Source organism: Entelurus aequoreus, linkage group LG25 (genome assembly GCF_033978785.1).
Source record: "Entelurus aequoreus isolate RoL-2023_Sb linkage group LG25, RoL_Eaeq_v1.1, whole genome shotgun sequence".
Taxonomy (NCBI): domain Eukaryota; kingdom Metazoa; phylum Chordata; class Actinopteri; order Syngnathiformes; family Syngnathidae; genus Entelurus; species Entelurus aequoreus.
Window position 1 is genome coordinate 12,607,860 of NC_084755.1, and position 24,876 is coordinate 12,632,735.

The 24,876-nt window shown below is 33.4% G+C and overlaps 1 protein-coding gene across 4 annotated transcripts in view; it reads left to right on the forward strand.

Moving 5' to 3' along the window:
• Positions 1-24,876, forward strand: part of aatka (apoptosis-associated tyrosine kinase a) — a 64,330-nt gene that overhangs the window by 32,971 nt on the left and 6,483 nt on the right. Inside the window, exons 2-9 of one of the 4 annotated variants that reach the window (XM_062036473.1) lie at positions 2,274-2,407; positions 8,379-8,508; positions 22,338-22,417; positions 23,492-23,698; positions 23,771-23,904; positions 24,311-24,395; positions 24,474-24,595; positions 24,686-24,835. In XM_062036473.1, coding sequence (XP_061892457.1) covers positions 2,274-2,407; positions 8,379-8,508; positions 22,338-22,417; positions 23,492-23,698; positions 23,771-23,904; positions 24,311-24,395; positions 24,474-24,595; positions 24,686-24,835 — 1,042 coding nt within the window. Of the gene's footprint in view, positions 1-2,273; positions 2,408-8,378; positions 8,509-17,707; positions 17,824-19,178; positions 19,269-22,337; positions 22,418-23,491; positions 23,699-23,770; positions 23,905-24,074; positions 24,135-24,310; positions 24,396-24,473; positions 24,596-24,685; positions 24,836-24,876 lie in introns of those variants that run through there. The other 3 variants (XM_062036476.1, XM_062036474.1, XM_062036477.1) reach the window with 3 other exon arrangements.

A 24,876-nucleotide genomic window follows, 5' to 3' on the forward strand; every position in this document is an offset into this window, starting at 1 on the left:
TGTTTGTTGTATTTGTGTCCTTTTTGTCCTTAAATCAGTCAATAATTCATAGCAACATTGATTTGAATTTTTATTTTTTATTTTTATTTTTTTAGCAAAGACAGGTGTTTTTTAATTCCACTAAAATTTTTGGGGATCCAAAAGTGCCCCACTCATAAAATGGTCATGCTTTTTAAAATTTTTTTTTTTACATTCAACACTTAAATCTCTATATCAGCTACAGATAATATATAGTGTAATTAGTTTAGTATATTTATAATAACAATCAATATAATAATTAGTATAATTAGTATTAGTATTTAATTTGTATGTATTTTTTAAAATAATTTTCATATTTTTCTTGTTTTTTTTGTTTGTTGTATTTGTGTCTGTTTTGTCCTTAAATCAGTCAATAATTCATAGCAACATTGATTTGAATTTATTATTATTATTATTTTTTTTTTTTAGCAAAGACAGGTGTTTTTTAATTCCACTAAAATTTTTGGGGATCCAAAAGTGCCCCACTCATAAAATGGTCATGCTTTTTTTTGGAATTTTTTTTTTTTTTACATTCAACACTTAAATCTCTATATCAGCTTCAGATAATATATAGTGTAATTAGTTTAGTATATTTATAATAACAATCAATATAATAATTAGTATAATTAGTATTAGTATATAATTTGTATGTATTTTTTAAAATAATTTTCATATTTTTCGTGGTTTATTTGTTTGTTGTATTTGTGTCCTTTTTGTCCTTAAATCAGTCAATAATTCATAGCAAAATTGATTTGAATTTATTATTATTATTATTATTATTTTTAGCAAAGACAGGTGTTTTTTAATTCCACTAAAATTTTTGGGGATCCAAAAGTGCCCCACTCATAAAATGGTCATGCTTTTATTTTTTATTTTTTTACATTCAACACTTAAATCTCTATATCAGCTATCAGCTACAGATAATATATAGTGTAATTAGTTTAGTATATTTATAATAACAATCAATGTTATAATTAGTATAATTAGTATTAGTATATAATTTGTATGTATTTTTTAAAATAATTTTCATATTTTTCGTGTTTTTTTTGTTTGTTGTATTTGTGTCCTTTTTGTCCTTAAATCAGTCAATAATTCATAGCAAAATTGATTTGAATTTATTATTATTATTTATTTATTTTTTTAGCAAAGACAGGTGTTTTTTAATTCCACTAAAATTTTTGGGGATCCAAAAGTGCCCCACTCATAAAATGGTCATGCTTTTTTTGGAATTTTTTTTTTTTTTTACATTCAACATTTAAATCTCTATATCAGCTTCAGATAATATATAGTGTAATTAGTTTAGTATATTTATAATAACAATCAATATAATAATTAGTATAATTAGTATTAGTATATAATTTGTATGTATTTTTAAAAATAATTTTCATATTTTTCGTGTTTTGTTTGTTTGTTGTATTTGTGTACTTTTTGTCCTTAAATCTGTCAATAATTCATAGCAAAATTGATTTGAATTTATTTTTATTTTTTTTAAAAATTTTTTAGCAAAGACAGGTGTTTTTTAATTCCACTAAAATTTTTGGGGTTCCAAAAGTGCCCCACTCATAAAATGGTCATGCTTTTTTTTGGATTTTTTTTTTTTTTTACATTCAACACTTAAATCTCTATATCAGCTTCAGATAATATATAGTGTAATGAGTTTAGTATATTTATAATAACAATCAATGTAATAATTAGTATAATTAGTATTAGTATATAATTTGTATGTATTTTTTAAAATAATATTGATATTTTTTTTGTTTGTTGTATTTGTGTCCTTTTTGTCCTTAAATCAGTCAATAATTCATAGCAACATTGATTTTGACTCATTATTATTTTTTGAAAAATTATTTTAAAAAATTGTGTTTTTAGAGTCAACAATGCAACTTTTTTTCTCGTTGCATTTCACCTATTTGCTCTTTTATTCCACGTTTTAATGTTTAAACAATTTTTTTTTTTAGTATTTTTAGAATGATGTGCCGCGGGCCGGTAAAACATGAGCTGCGGGCCGCAAATGGCCCCCGGGCCACACTTTGGACACCCCCGTCATAACGTATAACCTTGTTTTTATCCATTACTCCCACTAGTCCCCAGGAGGACTGGAAATAGAATATATTACGTTTATTATTATTATTATCATTATTAAATGACGCTTCTCCCATCCTTAAAGCCACTAATGAAAGATTACCTTTTATCTCCACGCTGCGTTTCATTTCCTGTATGACAGTTTGGAAGCCTCTTTGTGTTTGCCGCCGCAGATGGAGCTCCGCTGAGCGAGCTGTCGTGGCCTTCGTCCCTCGCCGTCATCGTCGTCTCCTTTTCCGGCCTCTTCACCTTCGTCTTCGTCATGCTGGCGTGCCTGTGCTGCAAGAAGGGCGACATGGGCTTTAAGGTACCGTATTAAGATGCAGATTCATACTGGGCACTCAACATTACAACAAATATGACCAATTGAAGTAAACTATATAATTCTACACTATATTGCCAAAAGTATTTGGCCACCCATCCAAATAATGAGAATCAGGTGTCCTAATCACTTGGCCTGGTGTATAAAATCAAGCACTTAGGCATGGAGACGGTTTCTACAAACATTTGTGATTTCCAGCGTGGAACTGTCATAGGATGCCACCTGTGCAACAAATCCAGTCGTGAAATTTCCTCGCTCCTAAATATTCCAAAGTCAACTTTATTATAAGAAAAGTGAAGAGTTTGGGAACAACAGCAACTCAGCCACCAAGTGGTAGGCCATGTAAACTGACAGAAGCGCATAGTGCAAAGACTTTCTGCACAGTCAGTTGCTACAGAGCTCCAAGCTTCATGTGACCTTCCAATTAGCCCACGTACAGTACGCAGAGAGCTTCATGGAATGGGTTTCCATGGCCGAGCAGCTGCATCTAAGCCATGCATCACCAAATCGCCACTGGACTCTAGAGCAGTGGAGATGCCTTCTCTGGACTGATGAGTCACACTTTTCCATCTGGCAATCTGATGGACGAGTCTGGGTTTGGAGGTTGCCAGGAGAACGCTACAATGCGGACTGCATTGTGCCGAGAGTGAAATTTGGTGGAGGAGGAATTATGGTGTGGGGTTGTTTTTCAGGAGTTGGGCTTTGGCCCCTTAGTTCCGGTGAAAGGAACTTTGAATGCTCCAGGATACCAAAACATTTTGGTCAATTCCATGGGATGGCACTTCAAGTTCATATGTGAGTAAAGGCAGGTGGCCAAATACGTTTGGCAATATAGTGTATATTTGACCCAGTTTTGATGTGAGTGGAATAAAGAATTTGCGTATTATAACAGAGGGGTGTCTTAAGGGTCTGTGCGTATTGTTTGAAATAATTCAAAATATTCTATATATACAGTATTTGTATTGATTATAACTATTACTGAAAAAATATAACCAAATATCTACATTTATATGCAATTCTAGATTGTATTTTTGATTTATTTTGTATACATATGTTGAATAATTGTTGTTTAATTATATTATACAATATATACAGGTATTTTACTATATATTTGTAATAGTTATTTTATTTATTATTTTAATTATTAAATATTTAATAAAGTAACATTATGTTTGTTTACAAATATAAAGTATTTATTATGGATAAAGATACTGTAACAAAAACAATTATTAGCTTTTAATAAAATGTCCACAAATACTTAATTGTGTTATTTACTATTTTTATATCTGTAAAGTTGCTGAAAATTTTAAAAAAAAAGAAATATAAAATGAAATGATAATATTTATCCAAATTTATAATGCAAAAAAACCCACCTGAATGAACAGCATGTATTTCCAATTACTCATTTTGATTTTAGAATATATTAACATCATGTTTAATTACCCTTCTAAAGTATACATTTACAAATTTTAAATAAAGAAGTTTAATAATATAGCAGTTATTATTGTTATGTATTGCGACATTATATATATATATATATATATATATATATATATATATATATATATATATATATATATATATATATATATATATATATATATATATATATATATATATATATATATATATATATGTGATGACATGTTATTTTGACTTATGTATTTAATATATTTGTATAATTTTATATATATATACAGTATACATACATATATATATATATATATATATATATATATATATATATATATATATATATATATATATATATATATATATATACATACATATATACACATACATATATACACATACATATATATAAACATATATACATATACATACATACATATATACACACGCATACATATATACACACACATATATATATATATATATATATATATATATATATATATATATATATATATATATATATATATATATATATATATATATATATATATATATATATATATATATACATACATAGATAGATAGATAGATAGATAGATAGTACTTTATTGATTCCTTCAGGAGAGTTCCCTCTGGAAAATTAAAAAATATATAATATAATACAGTATATAATATATATATATATATCTATATATATATATATATATATATATATATATATATATATATATATATATATATATATATATATATATATATATATATATATATATATATATATATATATATATATATATATAAATAATACTGTATACATATACAATATAAAAGTAATTTGTAGCTAGCAGCTCAACTACTGTACTTGGGAAGATGTACATCTGAGTCAGAGCACAAAAGTCCCCAAAAGCTCATTATTCCCTTTGTGACACGTGCTGAGCGCGGGCCAGTAAATGGAGAGCTTTTGTCAAGCGAATAAAGCTCTCCTGGGAGCTATATCGCCACGCCAGGCTGACTCACCCGCAGCCAAGGTGCTGGCTCCGCCATGATGCCCGCTGGAGAGTGGCAGATGGTTCTCCTGACTGAAAAACACAACTCATTTCTAGGCAAACACTAAATTAAATCAACTGACTTTGTCCAAAATCATTGTTCAATTCTTAACAGTTCCATAATCTGCATCAAGAGATAATCTTTCAATTATTTTGGAGATTTTGGGACATTTTCAGCTAGTCTGCAGCTAATAATGTAGCACATAAAGTCTACTTTTACCCCCTCTGCTGGACATGTTGGGGTATCACAGTGTTAGGTTTGTGACCTGAAAAGGCCCTTTTTCAAAATGATGAGACCATTACTTCCTTTCTACTACTAAACAGCTACAAAACAGCAATATTACATTTATTAAGATATTATTGCAGCCAACATGGGATGAAAAGTTTGAATATGCCTGACTTATTAGACTTAGACTTAGACAAACTTTATTGATCCACAAGGGAAATTGTTCCACACAGTAGCTCAGTTATAAAGGATGGAAAGGATAATGCAGGTATAAAGTAAACCAAAAATGTACCATAGTGGCAATAAAACATATAGCATAAGTAATATTTACATATTATATATACTATATATAATATATACTGATATTTTATATTATTATATAATATTATATTATATAAAGGGTAAGGATGGAAAGGATAATGCAGGTATAAAGTAAACTAAAACTGTACCGTAGTAGCAATATAACATAGAACATATATGTAATATTTACATATTATATATACAGTATATAATATATACTGATATTTTATATTATTATATTATATTATATTGTATTATAAAAAGGGTTAGGATGGAAAGGATAATGCAGGTATAAAGTAAACAAAACATTTAGCATAGTAGCAATATAAAATACAACATATATGTAATATTTACATATTATATATACAGTATATAATATATACTGATATGTTATATTATTATATTATATTATATAAAGGGTAAGGTGTAAAGGATAATGCAGGTATAAAGTAAACAAAAAATGTACCATAGTATAAATAAAAAATACAACATATATGTAATATTTACATATTGTATATACAGTATATAATATATACTGATATTTTATATTATTATATAATATTATATTATATACAGTAAAGGGTAAGGATGGAAAGGATAATGCAGGTATAAAGCAAACAAAAAATGTACCATAGTAGCAATATAAAATACAACATATATGTAATATTTACATATTATATATACAGTATATAATATATACTGATATGTTATATTATTATATTATATTATATAAAGGGTAAGGTGTAAAGGATAATGCAGGTATAAAGTAAACAAAAAATGTACCATAGTATAAATAAAAAATACAACATATATGTAATATTTACATATTGTATATACAGTATATAATATATACTGATATTTTATATTATTATATAATATTATATTATATACAGTAAAGGGTAAGGATGGAAAGGATAATGCAGGTATAAAGCAAACAAAAAATGTACCATAGTAGCAATATAAAATACAACATATATGTAATATTTACATATTATATATCCAGTATATAATATATACTGATATTTTATATAATATTATATTATATAAAGGGTAAAGATGGAAAGGATAATGCAGGTATAAAGTAAACTAAAAATGTACCATAGTAGCAATATAAAATATAACATATATGTAATATTTACATATCATATATACAGTATATAATATATACTGATATTTTATATTATTATATAATATTATATTATATAAAGGGTAAGGATGGAAAGGATAATGCAGGTATGAAGTAAACTAAAAATGTACCATAGTAGCAATATAACATAGAACATATATGTAATATTTACATATTATATATACAGTATATGATTTATATTGATATTTTTTATTATTATATTATATTATATTGTATTATAAAAAGGGTAAGGATGGGAAGGATAATGCAGGTATACAGTAAGCAAAACATTCACCATAGTAGCAATAAAAAATACAACATATATGTAATATTTACATATTATATATACAGTATATAATATATACTGATATGTTATATTATTATATTATATTATATAAAGGGTAAGGATGGAAAGGATAATGCAGGTATAAAGTAAACAAAAAATGTACCATAGTAGCAATATAAAATACAACATAAATGTAATATTTACATATTGTATATACAGTATATAATATATACTGATATTTTATATTATTATATAATATTATATTATATACAGTAAAGGGTAAGGATGGAAAGGATAATGCAGGTATAAAGTAAACGAAAAATGTACCATAGTAGCAATATAAAATACAACATATATGTAATATTTACATATTGTATATACAGTATATAATATATAATGATATTTTATATTATTATATTATATTATATACAGTAAAGGGTAAGGATGGAAAGGATAATGCAGGTATAAAGTAAACAAAAAATGTACCATAGTAGCAATATAAAATACAACATATATGTAATATTTACATATTGTATATACAGTATATAATATATAATGATATTTTATATTATTATATTATATTATATTATATAATGGGTAAGGATGGAAAGGATAATGCAGGTATAAAGTAAACGAAAAATGTACCATAGTAGCAATATAAAATATAACATATATGTAATATTTACATATTATATATACCAGGGGTGTCAAACGTATGGCCCGGGGGGCCGGATCTGGCCCGCAAACAGGTTTCATCCGGCCCGTGGGATGAGTTTGCAAAGTATAAAAATGAGCCAAAATTTCAGAATTTTTGAAGGAAAGAAACTGCTGTTTTAAATGTGTCCACTAGATGTCGCAAGAGCAATTCTTTGTATCTTTGTCGATTATGCAACATATGTAAAACAAATAAAAATAAGCCACATGCTGTTAGTGCATGATAAATAACGACAAATAAAGATAGAATACTATTAACCGCAACATGTCTTCATTTTTAAGTTATCGTGCTGGGATTTTTACCAGTCCGGCCCACTTGGTAGTACATTTTTCTCCATGTGGCCCCCCATCTAAAGTGAGTTTGACACCCCTGATATATACAGTATATAATATATATTGATATTCTATATTATTATATTATATTTTCATATGTTATATACAATATATAACAAATCCCATTTACCATGTACAATATTACAGTATATGTAACAGCTGCAGAAAAAAAAAAAAAAAAATAAATATATATATATACAACATATATATATATATATATTATCCAAACTAAGGTAATTTTTAATCAAATGAAGTTTTGTTGTTTGGCATCTTTGAATGAGTATGTGCCCACATGTTGTACACAATGGGTACAAAAGTGCTGACGTGCACAAGTGAGCACACAAGAAGCACTTCTTTGCATTAATGAGCACTTTCACAATGCAACGCACACATGACCTATGGGAGCGTCCACTGGCTAGGTGGGCATCACAGTGCCACCATTGTCTGCCACTGTTGGCGACGGCGGCGGGCGCATGACTAATGGCGGCGTGTGTAATTTCTTGCACCAGGAGTTTGAAAACGCAGACGGCGAGGAGTACCAGGCGGACCTCTCGCCTTCACGCCACAATGGGCCCGAGGTCTACATCCTGCCTCTGACCGAGGTCTCCCTGCCGGTCTCCAAACAGCCCGGCAGATCCAGTAAGAGGCCGCTTCGCCACACTGCTAACGTGACTCCTTACAGCTTGTTCTGAACTTCTCTTTCACTTTGCATCAATGCTTTGCTCCCCTAATAAGCTGCTGAATACAAAAAAAAGTGCATTTTTTACGAGTTGAATGGGTATTCAACCTGAAAATGACACAAGCTCGTCATGATCTGTATGATTTACATTGTTTTTCAGGTTGAATTAATACTTAAAAAAACATTTATGAAACAAAAAAATCCTAAAATAATCGCCTACTTATTTGTATTTTTATCTAAATAAAAAAAAGTTAGATGCAAATAAGAAAAATATCTTAAAATGCATACACATTGTATTCACTGGGTACTAGTTGCCCATGCAAGAACTAATAAAAAAATATTTCACAACTAATAAATTACGTGTTCAGAATACATAATTGAATTAAATGATCAACCTATTTTTTGTTAACCCGTTGATGATATTAAATTTATAAATTTTTAGAGTGAATTGCAGTGTCCTTTGAAAAGCAAATATGGGGCATAAACATTTAATAACTATATATAGTAACTATACTATACTATATATATATATATATATATATATATATATATATATATATATATATATATATATATATATATATATATATATATATAGTAACTATAATATACTAATATATATATATATATATATATATATATATATATATATATATATATATATATATATATATATATATATATATTTTTTTTTTTTTTTTTTTTTTTTTTTTTAAAGTGTTTAGAACATTTTAATGTAAGTGTAGATTAAAAAATAACAGAAAGTAACCAGATATTAACAGTAAATTAGCAAGTAGATTAATAATATATATATATATATATATATATATATATATATATATATATATATATATATATATATATATATATATATATATATATATATATATATATATATATATATATATATATATATATATATATATATATATGTGTGTATATATATATATAATTTTTTTATTTTTATTATTAATTAGTCCAACAGAATAATACACAGTAATACCATAATAATACAATTCCAATTCCAAACCCGGCCCAGCAACATTCAGAATAGCAATCAACTGAGCAATCGAAAGGACGCCCAAACATGACACAAAACAATCCAAAAGTATCTACAACAGTATCTATATTAATAAGAATTCCAACATAGCAATGATTAGAAATCCCTTATTTACATTATGATCACAGTCATTTATAAAAAAAAAAAAAAAAAATTTTTTTTCCTCTTGCATTATTGTAATTATTGTAATCATTGTTACTATCATCATTATTATAAGTATAATAATTTACTATCATCCTTTAAAAGGAAAAACATTATTGAGAAAAAATATTTTTCTCACTAAAATACCAACTACTATGTACTGTCTACAGTGCTATGTATAATATATTCATTCGACTAATTGCTCGTATTTGTAAGTCTTTCTCATCAATAAATTGTGTCATTCCCTGCTAAAACATTTACTTTAAATCATAATTTGGTCAAGCTATGAATAAATGACATTGCAACACATTTGTCCAAATTGAATATTATAATGTATTCTAACATATTCACCCTGCAGTGGGTGTACTTTACGTGGGAATCAAGGAATCCCACCCAACCTTTCTCTACATGCATTTTTCATGACATTAAACAACACATAGTTTACATAAGAAAAGGAAAAATGAGTTATATTTTCATTGAATAAAGGGCAATTTACGTCAACGTGCGTCAAGCACACAAAGGCTGCACAGTATGAGAACATTTGCATAATATGGACCTTCTTTTGTGACATACATCATGTGACGTCATTCAAATATTCCAAACCACAATGTAGACTGCAGGGTTGAATTTGTAGCTTATTCTTATAATCTACTATATTTACCAACTTAGAAATCAACAAAAGTTTGTAAAATATAGAGAAGCACACATTCATTTTAACCGAAACTACAATGAAAGTGTGAACACACCCTTAATGACAAATATTTATTGATAGATATTAGCTAGTGAGGTGTATTTCTGGTCTTGCCACCTTCACCCGGGCAGAAGGGCGACATGGCGGTGCGGCTGGATGACGTCAAAGATGCTTTGCTGAACAAAAAGTTGCTTTATTACAAGCGAGCATCATTAAACAGGTCTGCAGTACCCGGAGGAGCCTAGGTTAAAAAACCTGGGGCCGTACTTATCAAGGTTCTTAGAGTGCCATTTTACACTTAAGTCCTGAGAATTTGCGAAATTTAGTCCTACTCTCAAACTTAAGAATAAAAGCTTTTTATCAACGTTCTTAAGTCTAAGAATCACTCCTACTCTCCACGATATTTAAGAGACCTTCAGAGGTGTCTTAAGTGGTTAGGAGTTGCCAGCAGGGGATGGCACTGAGGCGAGAGAGACGTGCGCGAACGTTCAGGGAACGGAACAATGTTTTTTTTTTTTTTGATGACGAGCAGCTGATCAAACGGTATCGTTTAGACAGAGCGGATATTATTTTTGTGACAGATTTAATACTTTTCGATTCCTTGTTGATTTCTGCATGTGTCTGCAGTGGGCTAGTATATATAGAGCCACCCACACCAGTTTCAAATTAGTTGCCTAATTAATGAATTGGAAAGAAAATGTTATGACAGTAGCGTATGTGTGTGGCCGTGAGGTGAGTGACGTCAGTGAGTGTGTGGGCGAGAGAAGAGAGGGAGCGGTAGCGTGAGTGCCGGCGGGGACTAGTTTGTTTTGTATTATTTTGTAGTTTATTGTCAAAATATACACTCCCATTGTCCACTTAAATATTTCCAAGATATTTCTTTATTCTTAGACAACGGATTCCCTTCCGTGATTGGTCATTTCTATGGACACAGAAATGACGTCACCTAAAATTCCATTTACGGCACATAGTAATGTCGTAATTCAGCTCTGAGTGTGACACTTAAGATTCAGTCCTACACTTCGCTGAAAGTGTGAGTAAGACGCTTGATAACTAACTTTTAAGTGCAGCTTTCAGCGAAGAATTTATTTACTCTTAAGTCAACTCTTAGCAGACTTCTTAGGAGTAATTCTAAGAAGCTTGATAAGTACGGCCCCTGGAGAGGCCGAACCACAGTCTTATATCCCTTCTTCTTGAGACGTTCATGTGAAAGTGTCTGAAAAAACACTGCTTTAAGTCATAACTTAAATGTTGGCTTTGAGCTAGACAGGTAGTCTTTTCTCAAGGACAGGGCTATCACTTTTGCATTCCGAAGTCCCAATTAGAGCCTCTTTTCCTACGAGAAGTGATCCAATCCACCTGCGAGTATCACACCAAGGGGCCTCGTCTTATTATGTGCTCAAACTGAAATACCACTATTTCATTAAACTTGGTGGTTTGCCTTCTCCAAGTTGGATATAAATCTTCACCATAAGCAAAACATGCTATGAGTTCATTAATTCACTTCACTAGCTAACGAGTTGCACGGGTGTTAGCCTTGATTCTAGCAATACAGTATAATATATTTGGGGTTGGCTGTCACACTAGCGCTGTCAAACGATTTCGTTTTTTAATCGGATTATTCGCACAGAATTTTGAGTAATCGCAGTAAATTAGATTTAGACTTAGACACATTTTATTGATCCACACAGTAGCTCAGTTACAAAGGATGGAAAGGATAATTCAGGTATTAAGTAGACTAAAAATGTACCATATTAGCAATATAAAATATAACATATGTAATATTTACATATTATATGTACAGTATATAATATATACTGATATATTATTATATTATATTTTTTATATAATATACACAATATATAACAAATCCCAATTACCATGTACAATATTACAGTATATGTAACAGCTGCAGCAAAAAAATAAAAATAAAATTAAAAAAAGTTACTCGCTGGCATGATTTTTCATCAATATTTTGATACAAGTGCAATTTTTTTGGGTCAAAACATCATACAGGAACATTTTTTAAAATGGTTTACTTGAATGCACATAATAGTTTTTATACATACTGAGTACAGTCAGAGTGTATTTCAAAGTAAAAAAATAAAAAATAAAAAATAAATAAATAAATAAAAAAATAAATAAAAAAATAAATAAATAAAAAAATAAATAAAAAAAATAAAAATAAAAATATATATATATATAATTCTAAATCTAAAAAATAAAAACATTTTTAAATGTGTAAAAATATTAACAATTAATTATTAAATGAATAAAAACATAAAATAGTGAAAACATTTGTATTTAATTATAAAATTGCAAATAACAGATTACTTGTTTTTGTTTTTTTAATACAAGTTTCCTGCTCATTTCTATGCATACTCCAGATGCATTCAATTATGTCATTGTCCACTTGTCACTGCAATTACATTTCGACATGCCATTTTAAAGATTTTCCCTAAGAAAAAAACAACAACAGTGTGACAACCGTGCTGGTGATGGGGTTGGTTGTCACGCTTTGTGAGAGTGTCTTTGTTACCAGGAGTTGGAAAACGAGGAGGGTGCACGACTCAAAACTCTGAGGTTTTAATTTAAAATTGACTCTTGGCGGATGTTTTGATGTAAGCTAAATAACCCCGTTTTCCCGTAAGTATTTTCTACATGATATATTGGATTTTGTAGGTGTGTTGTTATAGCTTCAGAATACACAACCCCTGGGAAATTGATGGATTCACTGGACTTGCCTCAAGAAAATGGGATTTAAAAACAAAAAAGCTAAACGAAAGCCGCCATTAAGAATTTAGCATTCAATGGTCAAAGGAAAAGCAATTGTGGACTATTGATGACTGGATTAAAGTCATATTCATTGATAAATCTCATATCTGCATCGAGCAAGGTGATGACGCTGCACCTTTTGTTTGGTGCCGATCTGATGAGATTTATGAAGACGACTTCCTGAAGAAAATATGCTATTTTCCACAGTCATTGACGATATGAGGCTGCATGTACTGGCAGAAAGCTGTCATTACATCTTCAATACATGCACAAGTTTACATTGATATTTTGGACACTTTTTTGGGGATGATGACATCATTTATCAAGATTATAATGCACCTTGCCAAAGAGCAAAAACTGTAAAACATTTCCTTGAAGAACGGTACATAAGGTCAATGTCATGGTCTGCAAATAATCTGGGTTTTAATCCAATTAAAAATATGTGGTGGGAATTGAAGAAAGTGATCCAATGACAACCCGTGACCCCGAAAGGGACAAGCGGTAGCAAATGGATGGATGGATGGAGCCAATGACAACACTCCAACCTGCAAAGCTGATCTGAGCAAGATAGTTGAAGAGTATTGTTTTGTCACTTTTTAAATCCATGCCTTGGAGACTGCAAGGTGTTATGAAAGCCAGAGGTGGTGCAACAAAATACGTGTTAGAGTGTTTTTGTTTGTTTATTTTACAAAACACAAAACCAGTGAAGTTGGCTCGTTATGTAAATGGTAAATAAAAGCGGAATACAATGATTTGCAAATCCTTTTCAACTTATATTCAATTGAATAGACTGCAAAGACAAGATACTCAACATTCCAACTGGAAAACTTTGTTATTTTTTGCAAATATTATCTCATTTGGAATTTGATGCCTGCAAGATGTTTCAAACAAGCTGGCACAAGCGGCAAAAAAAGACTGAGAAAGTTGAGGAATGCTCATCAAACACTTATTTGGAACATCCCACAGGTGAACAGGCTAATTGGGAACAGGTGGGTGCCATGATTGGGTATAAAAGCACCTTCCAGGAAATGGTCAGTCATTCACAAACAAGGATGGGGCGAGGGGTCACCACAGAGTGCGGGTACTAGACTGGCCTAGCCTGTAGTCCAGACCTGTCTCCCATTGAAAATGTGTGGCGCATTATGAAGCCTAAAATACCACAACGGAGACCCCCGGACTGTTGAACAACTTAAAGTTAAAGTACCAATGATTGTCACACACACACTAGGTGTGGCGAAATTATTCTCTGCATTTGACCAATCACCCTTGATCACCCCCTGGGAGGTGAGGGGAGCAGTGAGCAGCAGTGGTGGCCACGCCCGGGAATCCTTTTTGGTGATTTAACCCCCAATTCCAACACTTGATGCTGAGTGCCAAGCAGGGAGGTAATGGCTCCCATTTTTTGTAGTCTTTGGTATGACTCGGCCGGGGTTTGAACTCACAACCTACCGATCTCAGGGCGGACACTCTAACCACTAGGCCACTGAGTAGGTTGTAAGCTATACATCAAGCATGTATTAGTGTAGTAGGCATGGGTAACTTACACATCTATGAAGGCACCATTAATGCTGAAAGGTACATACAGGTTTTGGAGCAACATATGTTGCCATTAGAGATGTCCGATAATTTATCGGCGATAAATGCTTTAAAATGTAATATCGGAAATTATCGGTATTGTTTTTTTTATTATCTGTATCGTTTTTTTTTTAGTTTTTTTAATTAAATCAACATAAAAAACACAAGATACACTTACAATTAGTGCACCAACCCAAAAAAACTCCCACCCTCATTCACACTCATTCACACACAAGGGTTGTTTCTTTCTGTTATTAATATTCTGGTTCCTACATTATATATCAATATATATCAATACAGTCTGCAAGGGATACAGTCCGTAAGCACACATGATTGTGCGTGCTGCTGGTCCACTAATAGTACTAACCTTTAACAGTTAATTTTACTCATTTTCATTAATTATTAGTTTCTATGTAACTGTTTTTATATTGTTTCACTTTCTTTTTTATTCAAAAAAATGTTTTTAATTTATTTATTTTATTTTATTTTATTAATTTTTAAAAAAAGGACGTTATCTTCACCATATCTGGTTGTCCAAATTAGGCATAATAATGTGTTAATTCCACGACTGTATATATCGGTATCGGTTGATATAGGTATTGGTAATTAAAGAGTTGGACAATATTGGAATATCGGCAAAAAGCCATTATTGGACATCCCTAGTTGCCATCCAAGCAACGTTATCATGGACGCCCCTGCTTATTTCAGCAAGACAATGCCAAGCCACGTGTTACAACAGCGTGGCTTCATAGTAAAATAATGCAAAACTAGACTGGCTTGCCTGTAGTCCAGACCTGTCTCCCATTGAAAATGTGTGGCGCATTATGGAGCCTAAAATACCACAACGGAGACCCCCGGACTGTTGAACAACTTAAGCTGTACATCAAGCAAGAATGGGAAAGAATTCCACCTGAAAAGTTTCAAAAATTGGTCTCCTCAGTTCCCAAACGTTTACTGAGTGTTGTTAAAAGGAAAGGCCATGTAACACAGTGGTAAAAACGCCCCCGTGCCAACTTTTTTGCAATGTGTTGCTACCATTAAATTCTAAGTTAATGATTATTTGCAAACGTTTCTCAGTTCAAACAATAAATATGTTGTCTTTGCAGTCTATACAATTGAATATAAGTTGAAAAGGATTTGCAAATCATTGTATTCTGTTTTTATTTACCATTTACACAACGTGCCAACTTCACTGCTTTTGGGTTTTGTACATATTTGCATGTTTTTTTCCTCAGAATTGAGTGATTCCATAATTCTCTGACTTTGACAAATCTCTTACTATCACAATTTATATGCTTGATTTTATTCGTTGCTTTCTAAAAATCCAGAAAGTTGCCGTTTAAAAATGACTCGAGTTTTGCGTCTGCAGTTTTTTTTCTACAAGTTTAAAAAAAAAATGCACGGACATCCTCCAAGTCTGGGCGATACCACGGTCTTCTTCCAGGGCAGTGGTTCTTAACCTGGGTTCGATCGAACCCTAGGGCAGTGGTTCTCAAATGGGGGTACTTGAAGGTATGCCAAGGGGTACGTGAGATTTTTTTTGAATATTCCAAAAATAGCAACAATTCAAAAATCCTTTATAAATATATTTATTGAATAATACTTCAACAAAATATGAATGTAAGTTCATAAACTGAACATCAAATCAAGTAGGCTATTCCATTCATTACCATAAACCCAGAGTTTCCCCCATGCCATGTTGGTTTGACCCTCACTAAAATGTCAGTCGAAAAGAATTGTGAAAAGAAATGCAACAATGCAATATTCAGTGTTGACAGCTAGATTTTTTGTGGACATGTTCCATAAATATTGATGTTAAAGATTTATTTTTTTGTGAAGAAATGTTTCGAATTAAGTTCATGAATCCAGATGGATCTCTATTACAATCCCCAAAGATGGCACTTTAAGTTGATGATTACTTCCATGTGTAGAAATCTTTATTTATAATTGAATCACTTGTTTATTTTTCAACAAGTTTTTAGTTATTTTTATATCTTTTTTCCCAAATAGTTCAAGAAAGACCACTACAAATGAGCAATATTTTGCACTGTTATACAATTTAATAAATCAGAAACTGATGACATAGTGCTGTATTTTACATCTTTATCTTTTTTTTTTCAACCAAAAATGCTTTGCTCTGATTAGAGGGTGCTTGAATTAAAAAAAATGTTCACAGGGGGTACATCACTGAAAAAAGGTTGAGAACCACTGCCCTAGGGGTTCGGTGAGTCGGGCTCAGGGGTTCGGCGGAGGTCAAGACACACCCGACTCATCGTGTAAATACAAACTTCTCCCTATCGGCGTATTACGGATACGGCAACGGCAGAAGTCACACTGATTTGCAGGTGTGTAATTTGTTGTGAGTTTATGCACTGTGTTGGTTTTGTTCTTTGAACAAGATGATGTTCATGCACGGTTCATTTTGTGCACCAGTAAAAAAACATGGTAACACTTTAGTATGGGGAACATATTCACCATTAATTAGGTGCTTATTAACATGCAAATTAGTAACATATTGGCTCTTAACTAGTCATTATTAAGTACTTATTAATGCCTTATTCGGCATGGCCTTATTATAACCCTAACCCTCTAACCCTGGCCCTAACTCTCTAACCCTAATCCTAACCCTGTAACCCTAGTCCGGGGGTCGGCAACCCGCGGCTCTAGAGCCGCATGCGGCTCTTTAGCGCCGCCCTAGTGGCTCTCTGGAGATTTTTCAAAAATGTATGAAGAATGGAAAAAGATGAGGGGAAAAAATGTATTTTTTTGTTTTAGTATGGTTTCTGTAGGAGGACAAACATGACACAAACCTCCCTAATTGTTATAAATCACACTGTTTATATTAAATATGCTTCACTCATTCGAGTATTTGGCGAGCGCCGTTTTTTCCTACTTATTTTGGCGGTCCTTGAACTCACCGTATAGTTTGTTTACATGTATACATTTCTCCGACTTTCTAGGACGTGTTTTATGCCACTTTTTCTGTCTCATTTTGTCCACCACACTTTTAACGTCGAGCGTGAGTGCACAAAGGTGAGTTTTGTTGATGTCATTGACTTGTGTGGAGTGCTAATCAGACATATTTAGTCACTGCATGACTGCAAGCTAATCGATGCTAACATGCTATTTAGGCTAGCGATATGTACATATTGCATCATTATGCCTCATTTGTAGCTACATTTGAGGTCATTTAGTTTCCTTTAAGTCCTCTTAATTAAATTTATATCTCATGACACATGTAATATGGCTTTTAATTTTTTGCGGCTCCAGACAGATTTTTTTTTTGTATTTTTGGTCCAATATGGCTCTTTCAACATTTTGGGTTGCCGACCCCTGCCCTAGTCCTAACCAAATACTTTAAATTAAGTCTTTGTTACTTAGAATATGTTCCCCATACTAAAGTGTTACCAAAAACATATAACTTTGTCTTGAATTTGAAAAAAAACAAAACAATTATTTTACACTAAAAAGGGTTCGGTGAATGCGCATATGAAACTGGTGGGGTTCGGTACCTCCAACAAGGTTAAGAACCGCTGTTCCAGGTCTTGTAGCAGTTTGCTGCACGGTGGTGGAGAAAGCCAGCAGGTTGTCTGCAGGAATGACACTCACACATTCCTCATTTGGATTAAATACCCACTCCTCAATTTGTCTCTGTGGTGCATGTTTTAAGGCTGGAGAAGTGTGGGATTGTTATCGCCGTGACAACCTCTGCCCGGGCGTTCTGGTGGCTCAATGGACCTTGTGTGCGCGCACACACACACTGGAGTGTATGCCGGTTGTACCAGGAGACAGTGAGCAAGACCAACAATGGAATCCATTTAGGCGGGGATGGCCAGTGGGTCAGCAATAAGGCCCGGGCGGGAACGTCTGTGGAACGCGGCAGAGGAGGACTGCCATTATTGGGCCGATACAGAGAGCGGTCTGTGGCGGAGGGTGGTGGCACGCACCGTGACCTACAATGGAAGGGGGAGGGGGGGCTTGAGATAAGGGTGCTGAGTGTGACAGAGGTCTTTTCTGCATCTTACAGAGATGTTTTTGTGTCCACTTGGGCTGAGGAATGCTGCCGGGTGGGGGTCCGGAGGGGACGGGGTGGGCTTATGTCCCTCGGGGATGGGTGTCTTGGAGATGCACGGCCGGCCGGAGCGTCAGATGGCACCATACCAAGCGGCGGGCGAGACGGGGGATGCACCGGGAGATGTTGGTGTGACAGCTGAAGAAGCAGCGGTGCGGTGTTTGCGCATGGCGGCATGGGGGGACGGACCGGGAGAGACGGGACGGCCAGCTTGTTCAGCTGCGTCAGGGTTCGGGAGGCCTTCGGTTTCTCACACACTCGCAATGACTGCGAGACGCCCCGGGTGGACGCCGGGGGCTCTCGGTTCTCACGCTCCGGAGCAGGACTTTGTTTTCAGAGTGGCGGGCCGCGCCGGCGCTCCGTCACCTCCGTCACCTTGGCGTCGCAAGTATGAGGATCCAGCGAGGTAATGGTCTCGTCCCGGGTGTGTCTCCTCAACAGCTTTAGGGTCTCTCACTTTACTTCAGTCCACAAGTCTTCAAACCTGACCTGTCTTCAGTCTTCTTCATGGGACTTTTTCGTACTTTAAGTAAAAGGTACACTACCGTTCAAAAGTTTGGGGTCACCCAAACAATTTTGTGTTTGAGCCTTCATTTCTAAGAACAAGAATAGACTGTCGAGTTTCAGATGAAAGTTCTCTTTTTCTGGCCATTTTGAGCGTTTAATTGACCCCACAAATGTGATGCTCCAGAAACTCAATCTGCTCAAAGGAAGGTCAGTTTTGTAGCTTCTGTAACGAGCTAAACTGTTTTCAGATGTGTGAACATGATTGCACAAGGGTTTTCTAATCATCAATTAGCCTTCTGAGCCAATGAGCAAACACATTGTACCATTAGAACACTGGAGTGATAGTTGCTGGAAATGGGCCTCTATACACCTATGTAGATATTGCACCAAAAACCAGACATTTGCAGCTAGAATAGTCATTTACCACATTAGCAATGTATAGAGTGTATTTCTTTAAAGTTAAGACTAGTTTAAAGTTATCTTCATTGAAAAGTACAGTGCTTTTCCTTCAAAAATAAGGACATTTCAATGTGACCCCAAACTTTTGAACGTTAGTGTATATACACCTGAAAGAAAAGCCTGTATCGACCATCAATGTGGAGATACACGCTTTTCATCATAGGATGGCTAAAACTATGGCGGAATTTGCATATCGAAATATACAGATATTACGTAGTGCCTGTGAAGTCCTTGTGGAGATACACGTTCGGCAGAATTTGCACATCGAAATATACAGATAGTATGTAGTGCCTGTGAAGTCCTTGTGGAGATACACGTTTTTCATCATATGACGGTAAACACTATGGCGGAATTTGCATATAGAAATATACAGATATTACGTAGTGCCTGTGAAGTCCTTGTGAAGATACACGTTTTTCATCATATGACGGTAAACACTATGGCGGAATTTGCATATAGAAATATACAGGTATTACGTAGTGCCTGTGAAGTCCTTGTGGAGATACACGTTTGGCAGAATTTGCACATCGAAATATACAGATAGTATGTAGTGCCTGTGAAGTCCTTGTGGAGATACACGTTTTTCATCATAGGAGGGTAAAAACTATGGTGGGAATTGCACAACGAAAAAAACAGACATTATGTAGTGCCTGTGAAGTCCTTGTGGAGATACAAGTTTTTCATATCGAAATATACAGATATTACGTAGTGCCTGTGAAGTCCTTGTGGAGATACACAATTTTCATCATAGGAGGGTAAAAGCTACGGCGGGATTTGCATATCGAAATGTGCAGATATTATGTAGTGCCTGTGAAGTCCTAGTCTCAAAATGTGTTACATTTTTATTGCAACATCTAAACAAAACAACATTTGGAGATAAATGCTTTTCATCAGATAGAAACAATTATAAAATCAGTGTTTAGTGGTCATTCCGTTTTTCGATCTATTGGAATGTAGTTATGTTATTTTGTCTGAATGAAAATTACGAATCTTCAATTTTGACAAGCTTTTTAAAGCCTTTTTTTTTTTTTAAATCAAACATTTTTAATGTAAATCACCATTTGGTGATTATAAGAGTAAAGGCAGTGTTTCACAAATTGTTTTTTTTCCAATTTCATATATTATGAAGTGTCCTTAAAGGCGAATTGTTGTCCAATGAAAGTCAGGTATCTCCAAATTTGTCACATTTTTATCTTTATTTATTTGAAACCATTCTTTGGCTTTCGATAAAATGTCCCTGTGTGCTAAAAAGTGTAATTTAAAGTTTCTATCAAATAAAAATATTTTCGGAAATTTGTGAAAAAAACAAACATCTAAATCAGGGGTCCCCAAACGTCCGCCAGCGTCCAAAATCTGGCCCGCGGGAAGTCCCAAGTTAAAAAAATAAAATAAATATATATATATTTATATATTTGTTATTTTATTTTATTTTTTAAATCTGTCCTTACTAATCCATTTTCTGCCGCTTGTTACTCTTGGTGTCTCCTAGCTGCTCAGGCAAATCATATTGTCTAAAAATGCATTTTCCCATCGATAACATGACATTATCGCACTCGGAATATATATATGTATTTTTTTTATTTATTTGTATATTATATATATATATATATATATATATATATATATATATATATATATATATATATATATATATACATATATATATATATATATATATATATACATATATACATATATATATATATATATATATATATATATATATATATATATATATATATATATATATATATATATATATATATATATTTTATATATATATATATAAGTAAATATATATATAAGTAAATATATATATATATTTATATATATATATATATATATATAGATATATATATATATAATTTTTTTAAATTTATTTATTTTATTTTTAATATATATATATAAATAGAAATATATATTTCGAGCGCGATAATGTCACGTTATATATATATATATATATATATATATATATATATATATATATATATATATATATATATATATATATACAGCCCGGTCCCCGGCCAAATTTTTTTAACCTCAATGCGGCCCCCCGAGTCAAAAAAGTTTGGGGACCCCTGATCTAAATTAAAAGCATGTATCTCCAAAGGTTTTCGGTTGTTGTTTTTTTCGCTAAACTTGGAGATACATGCTTTCTTTTAAAGACTGACGAAAATTGCAAAGGCATCACTTTTCAAAATGTAATATAATGTACAGATGAAATACACTTTTTTCAAGTGTGGTACCTATTACAAAAAAAAAAGCAAAAATATATTTTTTTGTGATTAAAACCAATATGTGCTTTTCATTGCATTGTAGCTATGACTATAAATAAATAAATGATATACATAAAATAAAACAATTTCCAATATAATGTAACATTTGTTTTGTTATCAAACTGATCCTGCTCCAATTGCAATAGCGTTTAAATATGACTTTTGTCTTTGACTTTGTATGTTTTCGACTTTCTAAAAATCTTGTATTTTTGTCTTTTTTTTTTTTTTAGTCCAGCTTCTCAAATCTTCAGACCTCAGCCGCCATAGTCTGCTCTATCTCAAGGAGATTGGCCATGGCTGGTTTGGCAAGGTAAATCACGACTCTTTTTATCCCTGCAACACAACGTCGACAGTATCTGTGTGTAAAAACGCTGCTCCAGTCTGCCTCCTTTCTTCTTGGCATTTGACAGGATCGCTCTTCTGTGGCTAATTTTAGTCGTTTTTGTACAGTCGTGGTCAAAAGTTGACATACACTTGTAAATAACATAATGTCATGGCTGTCTTGAGTTTCCAATAATTTCTACAACTCTTGTTTTTTTGTGATAGAGTGATTGGAGCACATACTTGTTGGTCACAAAAAACATTCATGAAGTTTGGTTCTTTTATGAATTTATTATGAGTTTCTGAAAATGTGAGCAAATCTGCTGGGTCAAAAGTATACATACAGCAATGTTAATATTTGCTTACATGTCCCTTGGCAAGTTTCACTGCAATAAGGCACTTTTGGTAGCCAAATTCTTCAGGACAACCTAAAATCATCAGCCCGGAGGTTGGGTCTTGGGCGCAGTTGGGTGTTCCAACAGGACGATGACCCCAAACACATGTCAAAAGTGGTAAAGGAATGGCTAAATCAGGCTAGATTTAAGGTTTAAGGCATGTGGACGATGCTGAAGAAACAAGTCTATGTCAGAAAACCAACAAATTTAGCTGAACTGCACCAATTTTGGTCAAAAATACAACCAGAAGCTTGCCAGAAGCTTGTGGATGGCTACCAAAAGTGCCTTATTGCAGTGAAACTTGCCAAGGGACATGTAAGCAAATATTAACATTGCTGTATGTATACTTTTGACCCAGCAGATTTGCTCACATTTTCAGTAGACCCATAATAAATTCATAAAAGAACCAAACTTCATGAATGTTTTTGTGACCAACAAGTATGTGCTCCAATCACTCTATCACAAGAAAAATAAGAGTTGTAGAAATTATTGGAAAGTCAAGACAGCCATGACTTTATGTTCTTTACAAGTGTATGTAAACTTTTGACCACGACTGTACGTAGAAAAACACAGGATTTACCAAATAAAACTATTTGGTAGGATTTTGCCCGCAACCTGTGTGCCTACTTTATAGGTGTCGTGCTAAATTTGCTGTGTGCACCTGGCAGGTGTTGCTGGGCGAGGTCAACGTGGGTCTCAGCACCACCCAGGTGGTGGTCAAAGAGCTGAAGGCCAGCGCCAGTGTGCAGGACCAGATGCAGTTCCTGGAGGAGGTCCAGCCTTTTCGGACATTACAGCACCCCGCCCTCTTGCAGTGCTTGGCCCAATGCTCAGAGGTCACGCCTTATTTGCTTGTCATGGAGTTTTGTCCGCTGGTAGGAGACTTTTAGCAACCTCTACCCCTTTCTAGGGGGCTGTAGTGACATGTTTTTCTGGTTTTCTCTAAGGGTGACTTGAAAAGCTATCTCCGTGGGTGCCGGGTGACTGACTCAGAGACTCCCGACCCGCTCATCCTCCAGCGAATGGCATGCGACATCGCCTCGGGGCTTTTACACCTCCATAAGAACAACTTCATACACAGGTAATCACCCTTTCATTCTATTAGCAGCCTACAATTCCTCAGCATGTGCCAGTGCTGCCTTCTGCTGGTCGTTCCGTGCAACAACATCCTGGTGCTGCCAGAGTCTCCTCTCAAAACTCCAGCATCAGTGATTTTGTTGCCGGGGGCGACCCCGGACTCCTCCTCTTGAGCTTTCCCATCGTTCTGTGGCTGCCATGGCAACTGGTCAGAGGATGAAGTTTGTGGAGGAGGTGAGACAATACTAAGTGACTCAGTGGAACAGATTAGATTATCGTTTCCAAAACTGTGGGACAGCACCCATTTTTTGGTTCAAGGTCAGATTTTATTGGGTCACAGATGCTACAGTCTGATCACATTTATTATGCAAGTGATCCAAAAAAACTCAAAAGGGATTTTGCCTTTACAGTGACCTGGCCCTACGAAACTGCCTGCTAACATCAGAAATGTCGGTTAAAATCGGAGACTACGGGCTTTCTCACAGTCTGTATAAGGTTTGACTTGTACTTTAGTATACTATTCATCAAGGCTGGTTGTTTGACTTAGCTGATTTAGTGTATTAAAACCTGCAGGAGGACTACTATTTTACACAAGACCAGATTTGGGTGCCCCTGCGTTGGATTGCCCCTGAGCTCATAGACGAAGTCCATGGAAACCTGCTGATTGTCAATCAGACTAAATCAAGCAACATATGGTATGATATTTACATGGCTAAGCATGTTTTCTTTGTTTACCTTCAGCCTCTAATGACAGCCTTCAATTCATTGCGACCGGTCTTTTTTAGGTCGTTGGGGGTAACCATGTGGGAGCTGTTTGAGTTCGGAGAGCAGCCGTACAGACAGTACTCTGACAGACAGGTGCTGACATATGCCGTCAGAGAACAGCAGCTCAAACTGGCCAAACCGCAGATCCACTTACCTCTTGCTGAGCGCTGGTGAGAATATTCAGTCGTGTAGATATTTGTCATAGAAAGGT